Here is a 20,949-nt window from a genome sequence, read left to right as displayed (position 1 = left end):
GTTGACCACATGAACTAGTCTTCGGGGTCCTTGTTTGACAGCCGGCGCTAAGATTTGACGTGTTTGTTTTCCGCGCTCTGCTCGTATTGGGATGGCGCTGCGTTTCTTCTGAGGTAACTTCAGGCTCTTAAAACAAAACAAATATTAATTTGGATTTAATCTCATGACGTTATATTTTATTTACATGGAAAATAAGCTGTGCTAGAAGGGTTATTTATTAATACTTAGCTACAGAGAGCCAGCATTATCTTAATAATAGCTTTCGGGTTGAAGCTAATTGCTAAAGCTAAACATGTCGGTGCTAATGAGCTAATGGACTTTGAAGTTCTAACGCGCGCGAGGCGTTAAGGTTGTGTTTATATTTGTGTGTGTGTGTGTGTGTGTGTGTGTGTGTGTGTGTGTGTGTGTGTGTGAGAGAGAGAGTGAGAGAGAGAGAGAGAGAGTGTGAGTGAGAGTGAGAGTGAGTGAGTGAGTGAGTGTGCGTGCGCGCGCGTGTCTGTCTGTGTCTGTGTGTGTGTGTGTGTGTGTGTGTGTGTGTCTGTCTGTCTGTCTGTCTGTCTGTCTGTCTGTCTGTCTGTCTGTCTGTCTGTGTGTGTGTGTGTGTGTGTGTGTGTGTGACTTTGGACCCCTGAACAAGGCCCTTTAACTCTTAATTACTCAGCTGTATAAACTGAAATATAAATGTAAGTCAGTGTGGATATAAAGGTGTCTGATAATAATGTAAACATGACTTCTGTGGGATGTGATGGTCTAATGCTGAAGGTCTTGGAGGTCTGAGACATCTAGAGATGTTCCAGCTCCAGTTAGACTCTTCTATACTAAAGAGGAGACACCAACCCCATGTGGTCAAGAACAACAATCTCCTCATCAATACAACATTTATCAGACTGTATATTTATAATCACACACTCCAGTGTCACCCACATGAGGATGAGGTTCCCCTTTGAGTCTGGTTCCTCTTAAGGTTTCTTCCTTTACCATCTAAGGGAGTTTTTCCTCCCCACAGTCACCTGAGTCACCTCAGACTTGCTCATTGGGGATAAATACAAATACATTTAAATATATCTAATATTCATCTTGTATTTTGTCTGTTGGACCCCTGAGCAAGGCCCTTAACCCTTAATTACTCAGTTGTATAAATTGAATTAAATGGTAAGTCACTCTGAATAAAGGCGTCTGCTAAATGACAGAACTGTAATGTAAATGTAATGCAGATTTGTCAATTCTGAGTATAATCACTTGCTTGATAAGATGCTTTTGTTATTTTATTTTATCTCAGTATTAAAGGGTCTTGAGAGAGAAACCATGTCATTCAGCTTTGGACAAGCTGCTCCTGGGGGAGGCTTTAGCTTCGGAGCCCCAAAAACCACAGCATCAGTCACTGCAGCCCCTGGATTCTCCCTGCAGGCGAGCAGTCCTGCACCAGGAGGATTCAGTTTCGGTGCGGTGCCTCAGCAGCCATCCCAGACTCCAGCAGGGACGTCTCAAATAGCAGGGCTTCTTGCACAGACCACCACAAGCGCTGGAGCCCCACAGGGTGGATTCAGCTTTGGTGCATCAGCACAGAGCAGCACTACTGGTGGAGGGTTTAATTTTGGGCAAGTGAATTTACAGGCACATCGTGTCAGTGATGTCTTGAATGATTAAACCTGTTTTTGAGATATACTTAAATATGTTCTCAATTCATTTCTCCTTCCAGCGGTGCTCCAAAACTTGGTCTCAGCCTGACTCCAAGCTCTCAGCCGGCCACTTCAGCAATGACTCTGGGAGGCCTGGTGAATTCCACCACCTCAGCCAGTGGTACAGGCTTCATGTTCGGAGGCCTCGCACCTCAGACTACAGCTCCAACCCAGCAGTCCACAGGAGGCTTTGGCTTTCCTGGGGCCAAGGTCCAAGCTCCTGCTGCAACATTAGCACAGAGCACTCCGTCTTTCTCGCTGGGAGGCCAAAGCATGGGTAAGTCAGCTTAGTACAGCCAGGCTAAAGGATTCTGCACTGATACAGAAATGTTGCCTGACATCTGTGCAAGCAAAAACATGGACACTTCATTAAGATTGGGAAATTTCTTTCATTACTCATTGGTAATTACTTTGATATGGATTAAATAGATTTATTATTCTAATTCGTTTGAACGAGTCTTACAATGTTATCACACTATTCAGCACAACCCTGGGGAAGGGGCCTATATTAATATCTTATTTTTATTAATTTTATTTTATTTATTTATTTTTTTCTCAGTTTGTGTTTTTCTCAGTTTGGGGCTTCCATTTCTGCCTTCAAAACTGAAATAATTCAAACACTTATGGCAAAGTTTCCCTGCTCTATAATTCACTACATGGTCTTTTTTTTTTTTTTTTTTTTTTTTTTTAATGAAAGCATGATGGAATTACTTTAAGGGTGGAAATAGTATTCATTAAAATGCAGTGTTTCAGAGGTCATACTGGAGTGAAAATTCATATTGTAAGCTATTAAAAAAGCTCTATATTTTCCGGAGGCCTAAAGTAATAGTTTTGTAATTGTAGCACAATACAGTCTGAAATAGAATCGGTTTGTCCCTCAGGACAAGTACTACTTTGGGTAATGATGTTTTTTTTTGGATGGCCATACACCTACAAAACCTAATCATTTCTGCTGAAACTTCCAGGTCTCACACTGGGAGCTGTTGCTCCAGCTGCTGCAGCCACCACTACAGGGATTAACTTTGGGATCAAGCCTGCAGGTGAGGGCATGGCTTTAGATTTCATTCAGTGCAATATAAAAGATCAAGAAAGGAAAGTTTGAGATTGAATTTTCTTTATTTTTTTCCCCCAGCTACTCCAGTTCCTGCTAGTACTGTTGCTGCTGTTGCTGCTGCGGCTGCTGCTGTTGCTAGCCAAGCTGCCCCTGGCCAAGCTGCCCCTGGCCAAGCTGCCCCTGGCCAAGCTGCCCCAGGCCAAGTTGCCCCTGGCCAAGTTGCCCCAATATCTTCTCTGTTTTCTTCCCCAATCCCCTCAGCAGCTTCTACAGGCTTCACGTGTAAGTATGTGTTCTGGACAGACTTTTACACTGAAGGCTACACATCATATATTACAGCTAAGTCAATATGAGTGCATGTGTCAGTTACTAAATCAAGCTTGAGACTTTAGATTTTATTTATTTGTTTATTTATTTATTTATTTATTTGCCAGTGGGCGGCTCTATAACTGCAGCAGCTCCGGTAGCGTCTTCTGCAGCTACAGTCTCCACTGGCTTGACGCTCAAACCGCTAGGAGCTGCTGTGACCGCAGGTAATGTTAGTGTTACAGCACCACCTCTGAGGATGATTGCTCTGTGACCACAGACACACAACTTGCTTACTTTGGTGTGGTGACCAAAGTGCTGCTTGTGCTAGAAGAACAACACCATCCACCACTCATTATTATTATTATTAGTGCTTGTAATAATATACTTGCCCTGTTGGTACCATAATTCTTGCTGTTTCTGTTCACTTCTCCTATCTATCTATACATCGCTTTCACCAAGATCTACAAAGCTTTGCCATGTTGGCTCACCTTTACATAATGTAGTTTACGAGACTCGACCAGATGAGACCATTTGCAATTCAAATCAAATCAGAGCTCTGCCACCTTCATGCAACAGTCAGCCACTGACACTGATGTAAAAGTAAAGTTAACTTGAATCATTACTGGGTCACTACAATCACTTTAATCACTCTTACTGCTCTCTAATCTGTCATTTCCTCTTCGCTCAGTGATGTCGGAAAGACGTTCTTTATAATAATGCAGGTTACGTTTTGAACTGTAGATAGATAGATGCTTACTTACTCACTCACATACTCATTTTCTTACTTACTCACCGACTTACTTTTATCGGTCCTGGAGAAAATTCAAGCATCCTGTAGCAACATACAGAAAAACAGCATTATCACAACGCACTAAACCCCCAAACTAATTCTCAGCAATTAAACTATAAGCAACAGACATTTTTCCTCAAGACCGTACAGATTCAAATCTCAACCTATGTAAGTTACATGATGATAAATAATTTCAAATAAAACAAACCAATAAAACGAACAATCTCTTTCTTTTAGCTGCAGCTACTACAGCAGCCACCACAAGCTTTTCTCTGGGCCTGAAACCTGCCGCCTCCACTGCACCGGCCGCTTCTACAGCCGTGTCCACCGCTGCAATCAGGTTTGCTCCAAAGCACATCATGTAGTAATTACAGATACATGTACAAGATTAGGATGGTGTGAACTCTAAAGGATTCCGATAGCACTGTTTTAGGCATTGCAGCATTTTTAATTGTACTGGTTTGTTTAACGTTGTTTGAGTGTGTTCACTCAGTGCTGCACCGGTGATGTCATATGCTCAGCTGGAGTCCCTGATCAACAAGTGGAGCTCAGAGTTGGAGGATCAAGAAAGACACTTTCTGCAGCAGGCCACGCAGGTCAACGCCTGGGACCGCATGCTGGTGGAGAACGGAGAAAAGGTACTGCAAAAGAACTGCTAGCTTTCTGTGGCACATTCTGTGTCCGAGCTCAAACCACTTAACATTGCAGTACACTGCTACGAGTCATCACTCAAAAAATCTGCGTCAACCCCTTATTTGTTTCTCCTCACTCACCGACAGTTGTGTTTAGTGTTGTCAATGCTCCAATATTAAGTGATTTATGGAAGCTCATGTGTGGGGTTGCCAGGTTTTTTTTTTTTTTTTAATAGATTCCCACCCCATAGATGTTTTTTCTAGAAAAGATGTTTCTTTTCTTTGTCACTATATTCAGGTTGAACGTTAACACTGGTGCACATTTTTGATTTCTGAGACTCAGGGATTATCTAGTTGGCAGCACTGCTCACAGATGCAGTACATTTGCATTACATTTACAGCACTTGGCAGACGCCTTTATCCAGAGAGTCGTACTAGGAATCGTATTCATCGACAGAGACTTAAAAGCAGGAACACTAGTTCACCAGCTTACAGACTTAGCTTACCATCAGCCTAATACTCTGTTCAGGGTTTTTGCTACAGGAACCAGAACCTAAACACTGAACTACTATTGTATAGTAGTATGTATAGTAGTATAGTAGTAGTATTAGTAGTATATAGTAGTATTTAAATGTATATGTTTTCTTTTCATGAAAGTCATGAAAATCCTGGGTCAGGGACTAAAAGTACTGTAGAGAATCTGTTGCGAAACCCAGACATTATATATTATTTATTAAAAAATAAGCAAGCCAACACATCCAGAAATGAAGACTAATTATTTTGCTATAACAAAATAAATGCAACCATATAAATGGAGTAATAATAATTATTAAAAATAAATAATTAATAAGTCTCAGCTGACCGAGAATTTAGCACTGGCTTGTGAGGGGAAGGATGTTTAAGACCTGTATGATTTTTCTGGTTTATTGTTTGTCGGTCTTCCTCAGTATTTTGACCTGATCATGTGCTGTTACACTGCTAAAGATTTATTTATTTATTTATTTGGCCATAGTTGTCAAAATAACTTCCACTTGTGCTTTTCAGCTTTTACTTTCGTTGCTCATTTCGAGTCAAAATCACGTGTCTGAATATCTTAAAGAGACAGATGGCAGCTCTGTCCACAAGCATGTGCTAATTAAAGTGTAACCATGCACATAGGCTGATTCTAACTTGGACAAGTAAACACACAAGTTCTGACTCGCTTAAAGCTGGGGTGTACGATGTTCGAAAGCCAATGTTTACATTTGAAATCACTAAAACAAACACGCCCCTAACCCAAATGGGTCCCACCCCTGTATTGATAGCTCCGCCCACACATACATATGTAACCCAGGCAACTAATGGAAAGAAATGTGTCTTTATCATAGCTGAAGGGAAGAACAATACGATTGCAGATAAACAAACAAGCAAAAATGACACACAAACATAATCATGCAAAGGACGGCATATATTAGTTCTGTGAAACAAAGCAAAACCAACGTTACTCACCTATCGAGAAGGAAAAAAGCGACCTTGGAGTCCCATTGCAGGCCTTCCTGCTCCTTCAGGTCTCTCCAGAGCTGGAAAGATGACCCTATATTTACACAGGTCCTGCTTCTTGCCTTATTGTAAGCCTTTTTTCGCTTTTTGATTATATCCACCATGTCAATCTTTCAATCGCTTTTGGCTAACGTCAAACATGCGCACTGAACTCTCTCTCCGCCCATATTGACAAGACACGCCCCTTTCTGCTCATTGGCTACACGTTTGTTTTGTTTGTTGGCCCGACTCCGTTTTCTGAAGCATTTCTCAAACATTGTGCACCCCACCTTTAAAATAATAATATAAATAAACAGAATATATTTGAACTAAAAGGTATCACATTATAGCTTTTAACGTGAAGTCTGCTGTTTTAGATTACATCCCTTCACAAGGACATGGAGAAAGTTAAACTGGACCAAAGAAGGTAAGATTGCTTGAGTTTGCATATTTGGTCCTTTCTGACATATCTGTAGACAGGTTTTATATCTGAGGTTCTTTTTTTTTGTGTGTGTCAGGCTCGATCAGGAACTGGACTTTATTCTGTCCCAGCAAAAGGAGCTGGAGGATCTTCTCACGCCATTGGAGGAGTCGGTGAAGGAGCAAACCGGAACCATCTATATGCAGAATGCTGATGAGGAGCGAGAGAGAACGTAAACAGCTCCCTCACTTAAAGATGCTTTCATTGCTTTGCCTACATGCAGATGAAATGGGAAACGAAAGTTGTTGTTTTTTTTGTGCTCTACTAACTCTCTGTGCTCTTCTTCTATAGCACTGTGTCCATCTTGTTTTGTATGTACATTGTAGTCTGATCACTGATTACTTCAGGATAGCAGATTTTGAATGGAATGTTTTCCAGGGTTAAAAGTTCATCACTAATCTGATGAAGGGAAAATTAACAGTCATGTTATTTTATTGTATATATATTTTAAGGCAGGTTATGTTTAATTAGGGAAAGTGGAGCTCAGTGAATAAGGTGTTGTTCCACTGATCCAAAGGTTGTGAGATTGAATCCTACTACCACCAAACTGCCACTGCTGGGATCTTGAGCAAGGCATTTATTCCTTCATTTGCTCAGATGTATAAACGATATAAGTCAGTTTCTGGCTGCCAAATACCCTGAATGTAAATAACTGTTTTGTTTCTAGTTCAGATTAGAGGGCAGAACAGCAGCAGTATCATCCAGCTAACTCTTTCAGCAAGGAGTAGGGACAGATGTTGATCAGGCTTGTTTTAAAATTTAGGATTTAGTTAAAAGCAAAAAAACAAAACAAAACACATAAGTACCCATATTATTCATAAATAAGGAAAGCAAAGTGTTTAATTACAGTTTGTCCTTGGTGAGATTGTCATTTATTTATTTAGCTTGTAATGACTTAAACTGTTTAATAAGTGCTACATTACTGATAATCTCCTACATTGTTTAATATGTGTCTGTTTACAAAATCTCTTGAATAATCTGATATATAAAGCTTAATAGTTTGCATACAAAATAAACCCATTTTCATGCATCTGCTTCTTTTTAAAATGCTTCTATTTTTGAAGGTATAAGTTGGCAGAAAATGTTGATGCTCAGCTGAAGAGAATGTCCCAAGATCTGAAGGAGATTATTGAGCACCTCAACACATCCAACAGGCTGGCTGACACAAGTGACCCTGTAAGAATCGTACTCTCATCCTGCACTTCATAAAACACACTGCTGTTATTTCAGTCCATACGGTTTAGATTGATTGTCACTGCAAGAGTGGGACCGTTTAGTTAAGAAGCGGCTGATTTTAAACGAACACGTAAGAGGAAGGTGTTAGTGTTTTTTAACTTCCTGTCAGCTCAGAGCTAACGCCAGTCTGTTCATCTCTTATCTCTCTCATCAACAAGGTGTTTCATCTTGCTGATCCTCTGCATACAGGATAGTTTTCTTATTTCAGTTTCAGAAATACTCGAAATAACCTATCTGGCACAACCAGCCATCGCATGGTGAAAGTTTTTCCCCTCATTTTGAACGTTAACTGAAGTTCTTGACTAAAAAAACAACATATAGAAATGTGGTTGCTGTTTGACCTTTTTGAAACCTTTTTCACATCAGGGTAGTTACTGTCATGGTTGGGTTAAATTTCCCCTTTTAATTAACTTGAGTTTTATTTAAAATTATGATTATTTTTTTTAATAAATTTCCCATTTGTCCCGTCTTAACATTTCAGCTCCAGCAAATCTGCAAAATCCTCAATGCACACATGGACTCTCTGCAGTGGGTCGAGCAAAACTCTGGTCAGTATCTTGCTAGTTTTTATGCCCTACCATTTTGAGTGCTTTTTAATTTAAGTGCTTTGGAATGAAATACTTTGTTTGGTGTCCCTAATGACTTTTTTTCAATAAACAGTTCTGCTTCAGAGGCGTGTGGAGGAGGTGTCCAAGCTGTGTGAAAGTCGCAGTAGGGAGCAGGAGAAGAGCTTTCGTCTAAGTTTCCAATGAAACAGGGCGTTGTATTGTAAATGAAACTTGTTGTTTTGCTAATTCTATTTGAATAAAGAAGTGTACTTTTTACTTTCAACACATTTTTCTCTGAGCTTTTTTTTTTTAATTTTAATTTAATGAGATAAATAAATATTTGGCCAAATTCCGTAAAGATGTCAACACATTTAGCTTATTTACTGTCCAGTGACACCCAAATGAGGATTGGCTCCCTTCTGAGCCCGGTTCCTCTAAATCAGCGGTGTCCAATCTTATCCGCAAATGGCCACACCAGATTCCACCTGTTTAATCAGTTGTTCTTGGCTTTTAATAGACTCTGGTGTGGCTTCTGCTTGGTTGGAATAAAAACCTGCACCCACACTGACCCTTTCTGGATAAGATTGGACACCTTTGCTCTAAATGTTTCTTCCTCATATCTTCTCCGGGAGTTTTTCCTTGCTGCCATCGCCTCAGGCTTGCTCATTAGGGATAGATATAATTATAGTATTTAAAGTTAAGTTAATCTTTTTTAAATTCATTTGAAACTTTAATTGTATATTTTCATTTGTTTATTTTTATCCTTATTTTTACTTCTTATTATTATATATTTATTTCTTTTTCTCTCTCTTCTGTTTCCATACTATATAAAGCTGCTTTGAGACAATGGGAAACTTTTAAAAGCTCTCTACAAATAAATAGAATTGAATAGAATAGAAAAGACACAGTAAGAAATACAGCTTAGTGAAATGAATCATGCTGGACTAAAGGACCATAAAATAAATAATTGGTTCCGTTTATATGATCATTCTGAAACAATAAGGAGGTTAGTTATAGGTACAAGTTGATTCACTTCACTTAATGGATGTGAATCTTCACACTGTTTTGGGACTGAACCAGGTTGAGTCGCTGATATTCATCAACCAATGAGATTCACTTCCTGGTTTGAGCGGAACGAGCCAATCAGCGTGTCTCTCGCTGTCGGAAAACATGGCGCCTCGCTTTGTTTGATTTCTCTGGTAGCTTTCGCTTTTTTCTTTTCCTCCGTTTTTCCACTTTTACCGCTAAAACCAGCGTCATTTTTCTTGACGTCGGAGATGCTAAGAAACCGCGTGTTCCTTACTGTAAGGAAATGAGCACGGAAAACGGCAGGTATGTGCGTCCATCAGTGGTGTTAATGTGTTCGCTTTATATTACAGTGTGAACACAAACCCGGCGCGGTCCAAACGCACACAAATTAGGCCCCAAACTCACATCGTCACGCTGTATAACGTGTTAAACACGCAGCTTACGCCTGTTTTTACCGAATAACACACGGACATAAGTCAGTCGTGACGAGAAATTCACTGGGGCGCCGTTTAAACGTGCAAACACACCGAAACGCGTCTGTTTTTAGCGTCGAATCCGCTTTTTTTTTAATTAACGGAAATCTTCCAATGCGTGTAAACAAGCCGAATGGCTGATTATTTAAACACAAAAAGATAAATAACCTGTTAAAAGCGACACAACGAAAAAAAGCTAAGCGGAGTGACGCCGCATCGCGTTCATAATTAGGATTAAACTAATAATACTAATAATACGCGCTTTTGCGTTACAGGTAACAGATCGAATCGGTGTTATTTTAGCGCGTTTGTTTGTTGTAAAAGCGCCCACGGTTATTAAACGGGATAAACGGCGGTGTTGGTGTCCAGCGCCCTGATTAACGCAGTCTGCGCCATTTTAGTGCGCCAGAGTCGTCCGGCAAGATGGCGCTCTTGCTTTGTGTCCTCAGCTCTCAGGGTATGAGCTGCTACAGCGGCGTGTGATTCAGTACACACGTCAAAAACAAACTAGACGTCTAACGCTAACGGAGGGAACGTTTACATTTATTATTGGTGAGGTGTGCGTGCGTGCGTGCGTGCGTGTGTGTGTGTGTGTGTGTGTTGCACAGTAATACAATATAATCCAGTGTAAATCCGGCGGTATTCAGCATCTGTCGTGTAAAGAGCAGAATTATTATTATTATTATTATTATTACACACCGCATGAATGGCGACTGAATCTCGATTTTCAGTTTTTTTTTAAACAGACAGACATCAAAGGCCTTTTTCATGGAAAAAAAAAACCCAACAATTTTTTTTTTCTTTTTTTTTAGCATTTTTTCATTCACTTTAAAAAAATTTTGTTTTTTATCCCTGGTGCTGATTGACACGTCACGCGTCCCGTTAAGTGATGATAACGAGTTCTTTATTATTACACACGGACCGGTTGTGAACACATTAGCCGGCTAGCTTCCGTTTGCTAGTTTGTTTCTTTGCGTGTTTCACACGACGATTAAACCCGGACGGAGCAGTAAAATCGGTGTGATATACTTTTAAAAGCAGCTTCTTAAATGTTTCTCAGCGTTTGCTGTGTGATTCTTTTACCGGTTACCTTCAGTCTGTATTTATAACTAGTGCTAACTGTCTGAGAGGCCGCTGTGCGTTCCGAGGTGAAGTGCACTAGATGGGGCGCAAAAAACCACTTCTCATGCATGAATATAGGGCGCTTATGAAGGCAGTAGGCAGCTATTTGAGAAATGGCCCGAATGCTCTCGGTCTTTCACATGTATCTGTAGAAGCAGTTAAAATGGAAGCAAGTGCTTTATATAATGACCTATGACTTTTTATTAGGTACTTAAAGTCAACAAGAAAGTGGTGTTAAGGCATAATTTAGATTTTTTTTAATGAACATTTATTTAAAATAACAAAATTATTACCACATCAGAAGGTAGAGAGTTCGAATCCCTCGTCGACCAAACTGTTGGGCCCCTGTGCAAGGCCCTTATTAACCCTCAATTGTTCAGATGTATAAAAATGAGAATGTAATACGTGTACCTCAATGTGCGTTTTTTTTTGTTTGTTTGTTTGTTTGTTTTTCTGTGTTTCACATACTGACTATCATAATTCAATTCCCATTAATGTTGGTATTTACACTTTTTTATCCCTTTATCCTTGTAACTGTTTAAATCCAGCAAGCTGACTGCACTGGTGACAAAACTTCATGAGTTCTTGGATCATTCTTCAGAGGAAGAAACTGCTGCATCCCAAGTTAATGATACCTCCAGTGGTAAGACTTGCTAGTGTTACAGGTTCACGACAGCATTGCTGTGTTACTTAGATAAAATGTGTGCTTTTGGTTGTATTTTGGAAAACTGCTATGTCTGGGGGTCATGTTTCATACATCGTACGTGTCACGATGTCTCGGGTGAGGACGATCATGCTGCATTCACACGCAGTGATTTTTATTTTTTTGTCTCTGCCTGTTCCCAGTTGCTGTATACTATGAAAACTATTCATACCTGCACATGAGTGTGTTCTGTAGAAGGCACTGAAGCACGAACCACACCAGAATTTCTCAAATTGCTGATTTTATGGGGAGTTTTAAACACGTGTGTCGCCATAACTGATCCGCAGTTGTGTCTAATACAAAGTAAATACTTTAACTACACCGCCGTTACTAAGTTGATGTTTACTTCACCTAAACTGGTTTAGTATTTGTGATCCTGCAGGATTAAGCTGGTCATTATACTGAACTTCTAACAGCCACTGACAGGTAAAGTGAACGTTGATTTTCTCAGAAATATGGCACCTGTCAAGGGTGGCAGTGAATTAGGCAGCAAGTGAACAGTCAGTTCTTAAAGTTATTTTGTTGGATGCAGGAAAAATGGGCAAGCATTTGGTCTTTATCACACCGGTGGCCATGTTAACAGCTTTAGAGCATTGACGCTGTAGGCAGAGGCCTTTGATCAAAATAAATTTGGCAATATTAAGAATTTTCTATATAAGTATTAAAAAAAAAGCATTTAAGTGATGTCTTTTTCACACAGTCGCTGTAAGACATTTAGCAGTGTGAAAAAAGAGAAAAAAAATTTCCACCTTGTTGCCAGGTTTTTAAACCACCCCCCCCCCCCCCCAACCACATAAGCAGGTCTACCATAAGTTGAAGATTAATTCTATCATTAAGCCTCATGAAGTGATTTCCTCCAACATGCAGTAATTTTAACATTGTTTGCATTTAAAATCCAGAACTACAAACGCAGAAGTATAAACCAGGCTTGTTACTGCCGCAATATCTAGAATCAGAACAGTATTCGCTTAAAATTAAAATTAAAAATTTGTTTAAAATATGGTTTGTTCAGCATGCGTGTGTTCATGTTGTCTTTCTATTCTCTTCCCACTTCAGGTAAAATGGCCTCCAGTGACTCAAACATCAACGATGAAATAATGGAAAAGGTTCAGGTGACAGTTTTATTCTGTTTCTTTTAAAAGTAGCTGCTCACACCAAAGTTAAAAAAACAAACAACCTTTTCTTCATGATAGTGTTGATTACGTTCAACTTAAAGGTTTATTCTACATCGCCCACGTGAATTACTTGACTGTGGTTTTTAAAAAGATGAATTGTGTCTTACAGCCCGGTTGTTCCAGTGAAGTACCGAAGGCCACAGCACGCTCAAAAAGGTGAGTCTTGTTCGAACCTCTTTCACAGTATAAACCCGGCTCAAACCTGCAGCTACACGGTGCATCGCAGATCGGATCGGATCGCCGCTTGTTTAGACTGAGACCAGATCAAAAAGATTTTGAACAGATTGAACACTCCAGAACCAACACCGATGGTACTGTTGGGTTGAGTGAAATGGTGGGCCGTGCTTTTATACTGTCACAATGGGGTAGTGTGATGTGGCAAGATTTGGTTCTCACTTAGGTACAACAGATTTGGATTTGATTAATTGATCAGCTGTTTCTTTGTCATTTTCTTGACTATTTATTTATTTATGTATGTATGTCAATTTTTGTTGCACTGAATCTGTAGTTATTTAACCGTAGTGCAAAATGATAAAAATGGTTATGATGTTTGCACAGTGTAGACTCAAGCAACTCGATTCTATTTCTGATATTCCCCCTTAATTGCAGGAAGCCTGCGGTTGTAACGAAGCACACCGCTGTAAATGAGCCCGATTCTGCAGACGAATGTGAGCAAGATTCCGTCGCCGGGAATCCCAATGATGCCACGATTGAAATGGAAGAGATACCAGAAGGTACCTGCTCTGTCAAACCTCCAAGTAAGATGTTTAGTCTACTGTAGGCATGTGCGTTTACTTACTGCCCCGTGTCTGGTTTGTGCAAAGATGTAGTTATCGTGAAGCCAGAACCCGTCAACAATGAAGGAAAAGATGAATTCAAAGGCCCCGAGTTCCGGACCAAAGGAGGGAGCAAAGTCAAAGAAGAGAGTCAGAGGAGGCGTCCTGGTGAGGCACTGTTCCAAACATGTGTTTTGTGGGTTTTATTTCCTCCTCTTTTGCTTTATTTGTTTTTCTGTCTTTTGCCCAGATGAGCACTTTGAAGAGATCAGGTGTTCGAGAGTTAATTGCACTGCTTGCGGGCAACAAGTCAATCATTTCCAGAGGGACTCTGTGTATCAGCATCCTATACTCAAAGTTCTTCTCTGCAAAGTAAATATCACAGAGTATAACTCCAAGCATCAGCATGTCTGTGACGTTCAAGCTGAGCGTCTGGGATTAACACTTTGTTTCCCTTTCAGTCCTGTTTCAAGTATTACATGAGTGACGACATAAGCAAGGATGATGACGGAATGGACGAACAGTGCAGGTAAGCCTGCAGAACCGCTTGTGACTTGAACACGTAGTGCTCAGGGAAACACGAACTAGCCTGAAAGTGCACACCTGTCAGTGTGGATACGTGTTGGTAGTGCTGTAAGGTGAGTCAACTAGCGCTAGTGTGGCCATTAGCAAAACAAGGTTATACTGTGTCTTAAAACGGTAAATTATGCACACACTACTTTTTTTAAGCAAGTTTTTATACATCTAATATAAAATGAGTAATTGCCCTAAGCAGGCATCAGAATGCCTGGTGGGTTTGAGAGTGTTGGCGGCTCTTTTAGTGGCTCTTTCACACTGGCAGTTTAGTTTGAATCACCCAAGCAAATGGGAAGTGCAGCACAGTGCCAAACTTGAGGCTGGAGCTGATTCCCGTGACCGCAGCTTGCACCCTGGTCTGCACATGTTTAGGAAGTAGCCTGCACTTACTGTGCATAATTGCACCAAAGAAATTCCACCAAGAATACGGTGAGTCATGTTGCGTTCTCTGATGAATGTAAATGCACAATAGAAGCAAGTGAATCTGAAAGCCATTGTTATCCCAGTTCATTTAGCTTCATGTGTTCTCAACATGTTCACGTGGGATTCCTCCAGCTTCTCCCGTTTCCTCTGGTACCTAATAAGCTCAAAACCAATAAATAATGTTTGCTTTACAGGTAAGCGTCAGTCTGTTTGCTGTGTATTGCTGACCAAATTTAAAAGTAAGACGTCTTTGTTTATTAATCCTAATAACCCCATTTTTATCATCTTTTAGGTGGTGCGCTGAAGGAGGTAATCTCCTTTGTTGTGACTACTGCAGCAATGCATTTTGCAAAACATGTATTCTCCGTAACCTTGGAAGGAAGGAGCTCTCTGGAATCATGAACGACGACGATAAGTGGCGTTGCTACGTGTGCCTGCCCGAGCCCCTCCACGACCTCGCCACAGCTTGTGAGAAAGTTCTGAGAAATCTGGAATGTATGAAAAAGCCAAAGGGAGAGCAGGACAAACCAAAACGGGACGGCATGAAGCACAAACAGGGAAAGGTTAAAAATACAGCGTTAAACGGAAAGGACGTGAATTCTGACGGATCAGGGACGCTAACCTTTTCCTACAAAAAGCTAAAGGTTCCAAAAGAACTGATCAAAAAGACAAAGAAGCTGATTGAGACCACAAACGGCTTGAACAGCACTTTTGTGCAGTTTATCCAGCAGGAGCCGGTTTACCTGGGCGATAACATCGTCCGGCACAGGCATTTGAAAGCCTTCAGATCTGTTTTGGCTGACTTGAAAAAGGTCCACGTGACTTTGGAGGAGGCGCTAGATGAAGAGTTCAGAGACCTTGAGGTCCAGAACGGAGAGGGGAACGGGGTGGCAAATAATGTACCTGTAGCCATCTCCGTCCCAAACTCTGAACCTGCTGACCAGAGTAAAGATCTGGATGATGAGGTGGTTCAAGATGACACCACAGATCAGGTTCCAGCATCTTTAGAGGACGATGCGGATGAGGAGAACGTAGTTACGGCCGATATAGAAATGACTGAAGAAGTTGTTGAACCTGTAGTAGAAAATCCAGAGGATGGGTTTATTGAAAGCGAAGCTAATGCAGAGATTGTTAAGAATGAACCTGACTGTAAAGATGATGCTTCAGCAGCTGGTGAAGCCTCTCTCGACAAAGACATCGTGTCTATTCCACCATCTGTTCCTGAGGAGCTCTTCGAGATGGTCGAGAGTCTTTCAGATTGTGTAAAACAAGAGAGTGAAAAGGATTCGGTTGATACAGACAGCACGTCAAGTAAGACCTCGCTGTCTGAAAGTAAGTGTACAGAATCCGGTAAAAGGTCTTCAAAGGTGAATAAAAAACTCGTCGTAAAGCTCACCCCAATTCCTCTGAAAATTACCATTAAGAAAGACGAAAGCAAGTCAAAAGAGAAGGATGGTGCTCTGTCACCAGACGAAAGCAGACGTTCCCCCAGGATGAAGACCACTCCTCTTCGCAAATCATCTGAAGGGAGGAGTAAGAGTCGGTCCAAGGGTAAGAGAGCGAACAACGAAGACTGCAACGCTTCACAGATTCCAGTCAGCGCCGATCTGTCGGACTCGGACTCTGACGAAGTCCCCGAGGTGCTGCGGCAGGTAGAAGGCATGGAGGCAAGTTCAGAAGAACCGGACACGGAGCCTAACGGCAAGGCCGTGGGCAACAATGCAGCTAAAAAGTCGGCCGAAGAACCGTCCGAAAAGAGTGTGAAGCGCAAGCTCCTTGCATCTTCCTCAGATTCAGATGATGTGAAGGCATCGACAGCAAAGAAACACGCTTCCAAAAAAAAGAAGTGTAGAGAATCCGATTCATCTAATCACGACTCAGAACTTGAGAAGGAGATCAAGAGTTTAAGTAAGCTCAGCACCACAAAGAAATCATCTAAACGAGGCAAGAAGCAGGCGAATGAGGGCAAGAAGGAGGAGAAGGAGGGTGAGGAGGAGAGTGAGGGCGAGGAGGAGGAGGAGGGCGGCGAGGGCAAGAAGAAGAATAAGAAGAAGAAAAAGGTGGAGGAGACCAAAAAGGAGGGGAAAAAAGGTCCAAAGAGATCTTTCGAGAGGAAACGGAGGTCACAGAAAAGCAAAGAAAACGCTGCAAGAGATTCATCCTCCAGTGATGAAGAGGAAGAGCAGGCAGCAGACTCTGGAGAGGATAGCAGTGACCAGCAGAAGATAAAGCCTATTCTTGAGTCTGCCATGCCCCATACGGATGCTTTCCTTCAGTCATCAGGTCAGAATAACGATCAGTTTTTTTTAGTCTTTGCTTAAGAGTAGAGTAGATTTGAGTAGATTGTTGATGTCTCAAGAAGAACGTCTTTAACAATGAAGGGCAAACGGTATGTTTTAAAATGAGTATTTTGCAAAATGTACTAGGTTTACTGCTAAAGTTTGATTAAAAAATTTACAGACAAAGGTCTTTCAGCGCATATGCACACATCACTGTTGTCTTTACTAAACACTGATCTAAGACTTTTTGCTTTAGGTTTATTAGATGAACGAGATGATAAGAATCCCAGCTTTCATTTCCTGATATTTACATCTAGTGGTGTTTAACAACCGTGTTGAAGAACGTGGCAGCTTTTGTAGAAGACCACACAGTTTAGGTGAACTGATGGTCTTCAATAAATAACACTTAGTATTTGGTTGCATATATCTCGCGATAACTACGGCAAGCTAGTGATGCACTGACCTATCTAAAATCGTTGCATTCTTCTTTCTGTTTCCTTTTCAGGAAGCAAAATGCTGCTCGGTTGATTTTTAGGTCTGGTGACTGACTTTTCTAGTCTAAAACCTTTCAGATTTGTTGTCACCAGTGTGTTTTTTTTTGGGTGATTGTCTTGCTGCTAGTGTCATGGCAGCAGATCCTTTCTTTCCTCACATTTTTCTCTTTCCATTGCTTTATAGATTCATTTGGTTTTCGAAATGTCGTGGCTCATTCCTGTGTTACTTTTTTTTAATTCTGAGTCTTGCTGATGAACAAGCTGTATCTTGTGCTATAGATTTTATATTTCTGCGTGTGAAGTTTTCTTTAAACAGCGGATCGTGATACACTGACTTGCTAAACGTTTTGAGACGCCCCTCTAAATCGTTGAATTCAGGTTTTCCAATCACTTCCATGGCCACAGGTGAATAAAACCAAGCACTGTTCAACTGTTAGTGGTATTATAACAAATTGGGAGCAACAGCAACTCAGCCACGAAGTTGTAGGCCATGTAAAATCACAGAGCAGCGTCAGCAGGTTGGCAACTTTCTGTAGAGTCAGTAGCTACAGACCTCCAAACTTCACGTGGCCTTCAGATTAGCTCAAGAACGGAGTGTAGAGAGCTTCATGTCATGTGATCCCATGGCCGAGAATCTGCATCCAAGCCTTACATCACTAGGTACAATACAAAGTGCCAGGTGCAGTGGTGTAAAACACGCCGCACCAGACTCGAGCAGTGGAGACGTGTTCTCTGAAGTGACGACTCGCGCTTCTCTGTCTGGCAATCTGATGGACGAGTCTGGCTTTGGTGGTTGCCAGAAGAACTCTACTTGTGCTGTATTGTGCCAAGTGTAAAGTTTGGTGGAGGTGTGGGGTTGTTTTACTGGGATTGGGCTTGGACCCTTAGTTCCAGTGAGAGGAACTATTAATGCTTTAGCATACAAGACATTTTGGACAATTTCATGCTCCCAGATTTGTGTGAACAGTTTGGGTGTCTCTCCTTCCTGTTCCAACATGACTGCACACCAGCACACAAAACAAGGTCCATAAAGACTGTGAGTTCTGTGTGGAGGAACTTGACTGGCCTCAACATAATAGAACACCTTTTGGGATGAATTAGAGCGGAGACTCACAAATGTGCTTCTAGAGGAATGGTTGAAAATTCCCATAAACACACACTTTACGTTGGGGAAAGCCTTTTAGCAGTATGCAGTACAAGTTTACCTTTTGCAGATTTTACTGACAGCTGTCATCAACCGCTGTTTTTGTTTTTTTTTGTTGGCTGACCTGTTGGGTGTCTGCTTGTTAAGTCTACCAGTGGTTTCCAAATTGTTGTATTGGTTATGCCTGCTGCTTGCACCTTGCACCTCTTTTCCCAGCTTCAGAATGGCTCAATTTATAGCACAGACAGCTCTCTGGTCTTTTATTTGATTTATCCTCCAAAAAAATAAAAAAAAACCCACAGTACTATGTGCTCCAATAGTTTTGATCACCTTAAAGTGGGTGGGTTCATCAAAAGCTGCCATGTAGATGTAAACCTAAGGAAATAAAAGCTGAAATTCTGCTCCATCATCTCATATTCAGCTTTCTGTCACAAACCCAAACGTGTTCAACTTTTAATTAAAACAACAAAAAATTGGCCTTTCCCTTTGTGTACTTGTAGAGATTATGTACATATAAATATATATAAATGTGTTTGTTATTTTTGAACCCTGACCATAGCATGGTTACAAGCTTCTTAACATACCTCAGTGATGGACACAGGGACTTTTATACAGCAGAGCAAGTCAGCCTCATGTACATTCATGGGTGTATAAATCCCTCTTCCTAGGTCAGTGTACTGTACATTTAACAGCAATGATTTCTTCATCGAAGCAATTTTTTTAAGGAAATGTCCAGCTCAGCAAAAATGAAAATAACCCACGCAAGAGCATACTTTTTTTTTTAAGATGCTTCAGAGCATAATGGGTTTTATGCATCCTTGCTAAAATTCAACCCTTGTGCTATTATTGCTATTGCTTATATATTCTTGTCACTTCTTCCCTTTTTCCCGACTCCAGTGAAACGGAAATTTTCACTCTTTCTATTTCTTGACAGAATGCGACAGATTTGAACTTAGCACCTCATTCTTGTTTGTTCTCATGTATCACCATGACAGCATGATGCTTCCAAGTCCTACATTATATCAGCTTTCTTTTGGTTGTAATGGTTTTTACGTGCACTGGTTTTCCTTCAAACCCGTCATGTTTTCTGACGCTAATGGCTTATTTATATCTTGCACAGGAGATGAAGCTCAAGCGAAGCAGGAACCCTCCCAGATTGTCGATGATGACGACGACCCTGAGAATAGGTAGGAATAACGTTTCCCTTTTAACTGGTTCCATTCAAACCCCATGTTTCCAGTGTGGACTTTTAAGCCATTTCCACACCTGAGTCAATTAAAGAGAGAATCGCTTCTTAAATCAACATGCCACAAGCTCGTAAGATCCTAAGTGCTATTTATTTCCAGATGTGCATTTACAAAGCCCTTTCAATATAAAAACAAGTAACCCTGCTTGTTCATGTGATTATGATGAACATGTAGTTCGATTTTGGTGAGCTTGGACACCACAGTCTTGTTCCTGGCTGACAAGTGTGGAGACCTGACGTGGTCTTCTGCTGTCGTAGCTCCTCCACCTCAAGGTTCCACATGCTGTGTATTTTGAGGATTCGGTCGATACACGCTTCCACCAGACAGTCAGTCTGTCACAAACAGCCAGGGAAGGATCAGCGATACAGATCCTATTTTTCCCTAATATTTGATAAGAACGTTTAACTAGGGTTGCAAAGGGGCGGAAAGTTTCCAGTAAATTTCTGGAAACTTTCCATGGGAACATAATCTGGGGAATTTTGGAAATTTATAGGAATTATTTGGAAATATAGGGAAATTTATATAAACTATATCATGTACAAACAAACATTTTGTTTGGTCATAAGCAGACATGCATGCAAGGTTATACAAATTTTAAAAATGACATCTTGACTGATTTATTTGTAAGTAGAACTTTTAATTATTATTTCATTGAGTAACACAAAATCAAAATAAACATTATGCTATAAAAGGTTTTTTTAATTTTAGGGGGAGTGTGTGTGTGGGAGGTCATCAAATTATCTGTGAATGTGGTAACACTCCTAATTTACTGGAGTAAATTAAACTAAACTTAAGTTTAGGTATTGGGTACTATTAAGAATGTAGAATAAGGTAATGCAGAATAAGGCATTAATATATGCTTAATAAGTACTAATAAATAGCCAATATTCTGCCCGGATGTTAAATGACCCTAAAATAAAGTGTTACTGTGCATGTTATGGAAGAATGCAAGTACATGCAGGGGGTTTGGCCTCAATGGCCCTCCAGTAATCAGTGTGCTGTGTGCAAGTGACCGAGGAATGCAGGGTACAAATTCAACTTAAACTGCATTAAATCTTGTTGTTTTAAACAAAATTATGCTGCAAGATTTTTTTAAACTACATTTAAGTTCCTTGTTGTAGGCAACTCTTAATTTTTTTTTTAAATTCCCAGTTTATTTCCAAATATTCTTGTTAATTCCCGTTAATTCCCATGGAAAGTTTCCAGCCTTGAAAATTCCCGGACTTTTGCAACCCTACGTTTAACTGAAGCCCCTGACCTG

General features: G+C 40.7%; 2 protein-coding genes across 9 annotated transcripts in view; both read left to right on the top strand.

Moving 5' to 3' along the window:
• On the top strand, positions 1-8,530 carry nup62l (nucleoporin 62 like). The gene is made up of 13 exons (XM_060885558.1): positions 1-113; positions 1,280-1,598; positions 1,700-1,956; positions 2,645-2,719; positions 2,812-3,015; positions 3,168-3,266; positions 4,070-4,172; positions 4,326-4,470; positions 6,360-6,409; positions 6,501-6,635; positions 7,528-7,639; positions 8,181-8,247; positions 8,360-8,530. The coding sequence occupies exons 2-13, from the start codon at positions 1,306-1,308 to the stop codon at positions 8,449-8,451; spliced, it is 1,632 nt and encodes a 543-aa protein (XP_060741541.1). The 5' UTR covers positions 1-113; positions 1,280-1,305; the 3' UTR covers positions 8,452-8,530.
• Positions 8,531-9,409: 879 nt separating this feature from the next.
• Positions 9,410-20,949, top strand: part of atrx (ATRX chromatin remodeler) — a 44,236-nt gene continuing 32,696 nt past the window's right edge. The window contains exons 1-11 of one of the 8 annotated variants that reach the window (XM_060885842.1): positions 10,126-10,301; positions 11,420-11,514; positions 11,957-12,000; positions 12,631-12,680; positions 12,859-12,905; positions 13,359-13,483; positions 13,574-13,693; positions 13,776-13,897; positions 13,987-14,054; positions 14,817-16,807; positions 19,562-19,628. In XM_060885842.1, coding sequence (XP_060741825.1) covers positions 12,636-12,680; positions 12,859-12,905; positions 13,359-13,483; positions 13,574-13,693; positions 13,776-13,897; positions 13,987-14,054; positions 14,817-16,807; positions 19,562-19,628 — 2,585 coding nt within the window. In that variant the 5' untranslated portion in view covers positions 10,126-10,301; positions 11,420-11,514; positions 11,957-12,000; positions 12,631-12,635. Of the gene's footprint in view, positions 9,580-10,125; positions 10,302-11,419; positions 11,515-11,956; positions 12,001-12,630; positions 12,687-12,858; positions 12,906-13,358; positions 13,484-13,573; positions 13,694-13,775; positions 13,898-13,986; positions 14,055-14,603; positions 14,719-14,816; positions 16,808-19,561; positions 19,629-20,949 lie in introns of those variants that run through there. The other 7 variants (XM_060885840.1, XM_060885838.1, XM_060885837.1 and 4 more) reach the window with 7 other exon arrangements.

The sequence above is a fragment of the Tachysurus vachellii genome, chromosome 13 (assembly GCF_030014155.1).
Source record: "Tachysurus vachellii isolate PV-2020 chromosome 13, HZAU_Pvac_v1, whole genome shotgun sequence".
Classification (NCBI taxonomy): domain Eukaryota; kingdom Metazoa; phylum Chordata; class Actinopteri; order Siluriformes; family Bagridae; genus Tachysurus; species Tachysurus vachellii.
This window is presented reverse-complemented; position numbering and strand designations above follow the sequence as displayed.

Coding starts and splice junctions, on each gene's coding strand:
- nup62l (XM_060885558.1), top strand. CDS start 1,306: ATGTCATTCAGCTTTGGACAAGCTGCTCCTGGGGGAGGCTTTAGCTTC. Junction 1,957..2,644: donor GCTGGGAGGCCAAAGCATGG/GTAAGTCAGCTT, acceptor TGAAACTTCCAG/GTCTCACACTGGGAGCTGTT. Junction 4,471..6,359: donor TGGTGGAGAACGGAGAAAAG/GTACTGCAAAAG, acceptor CTGCTGTTTTAG/ATTACATCCCTTCACAAGGA.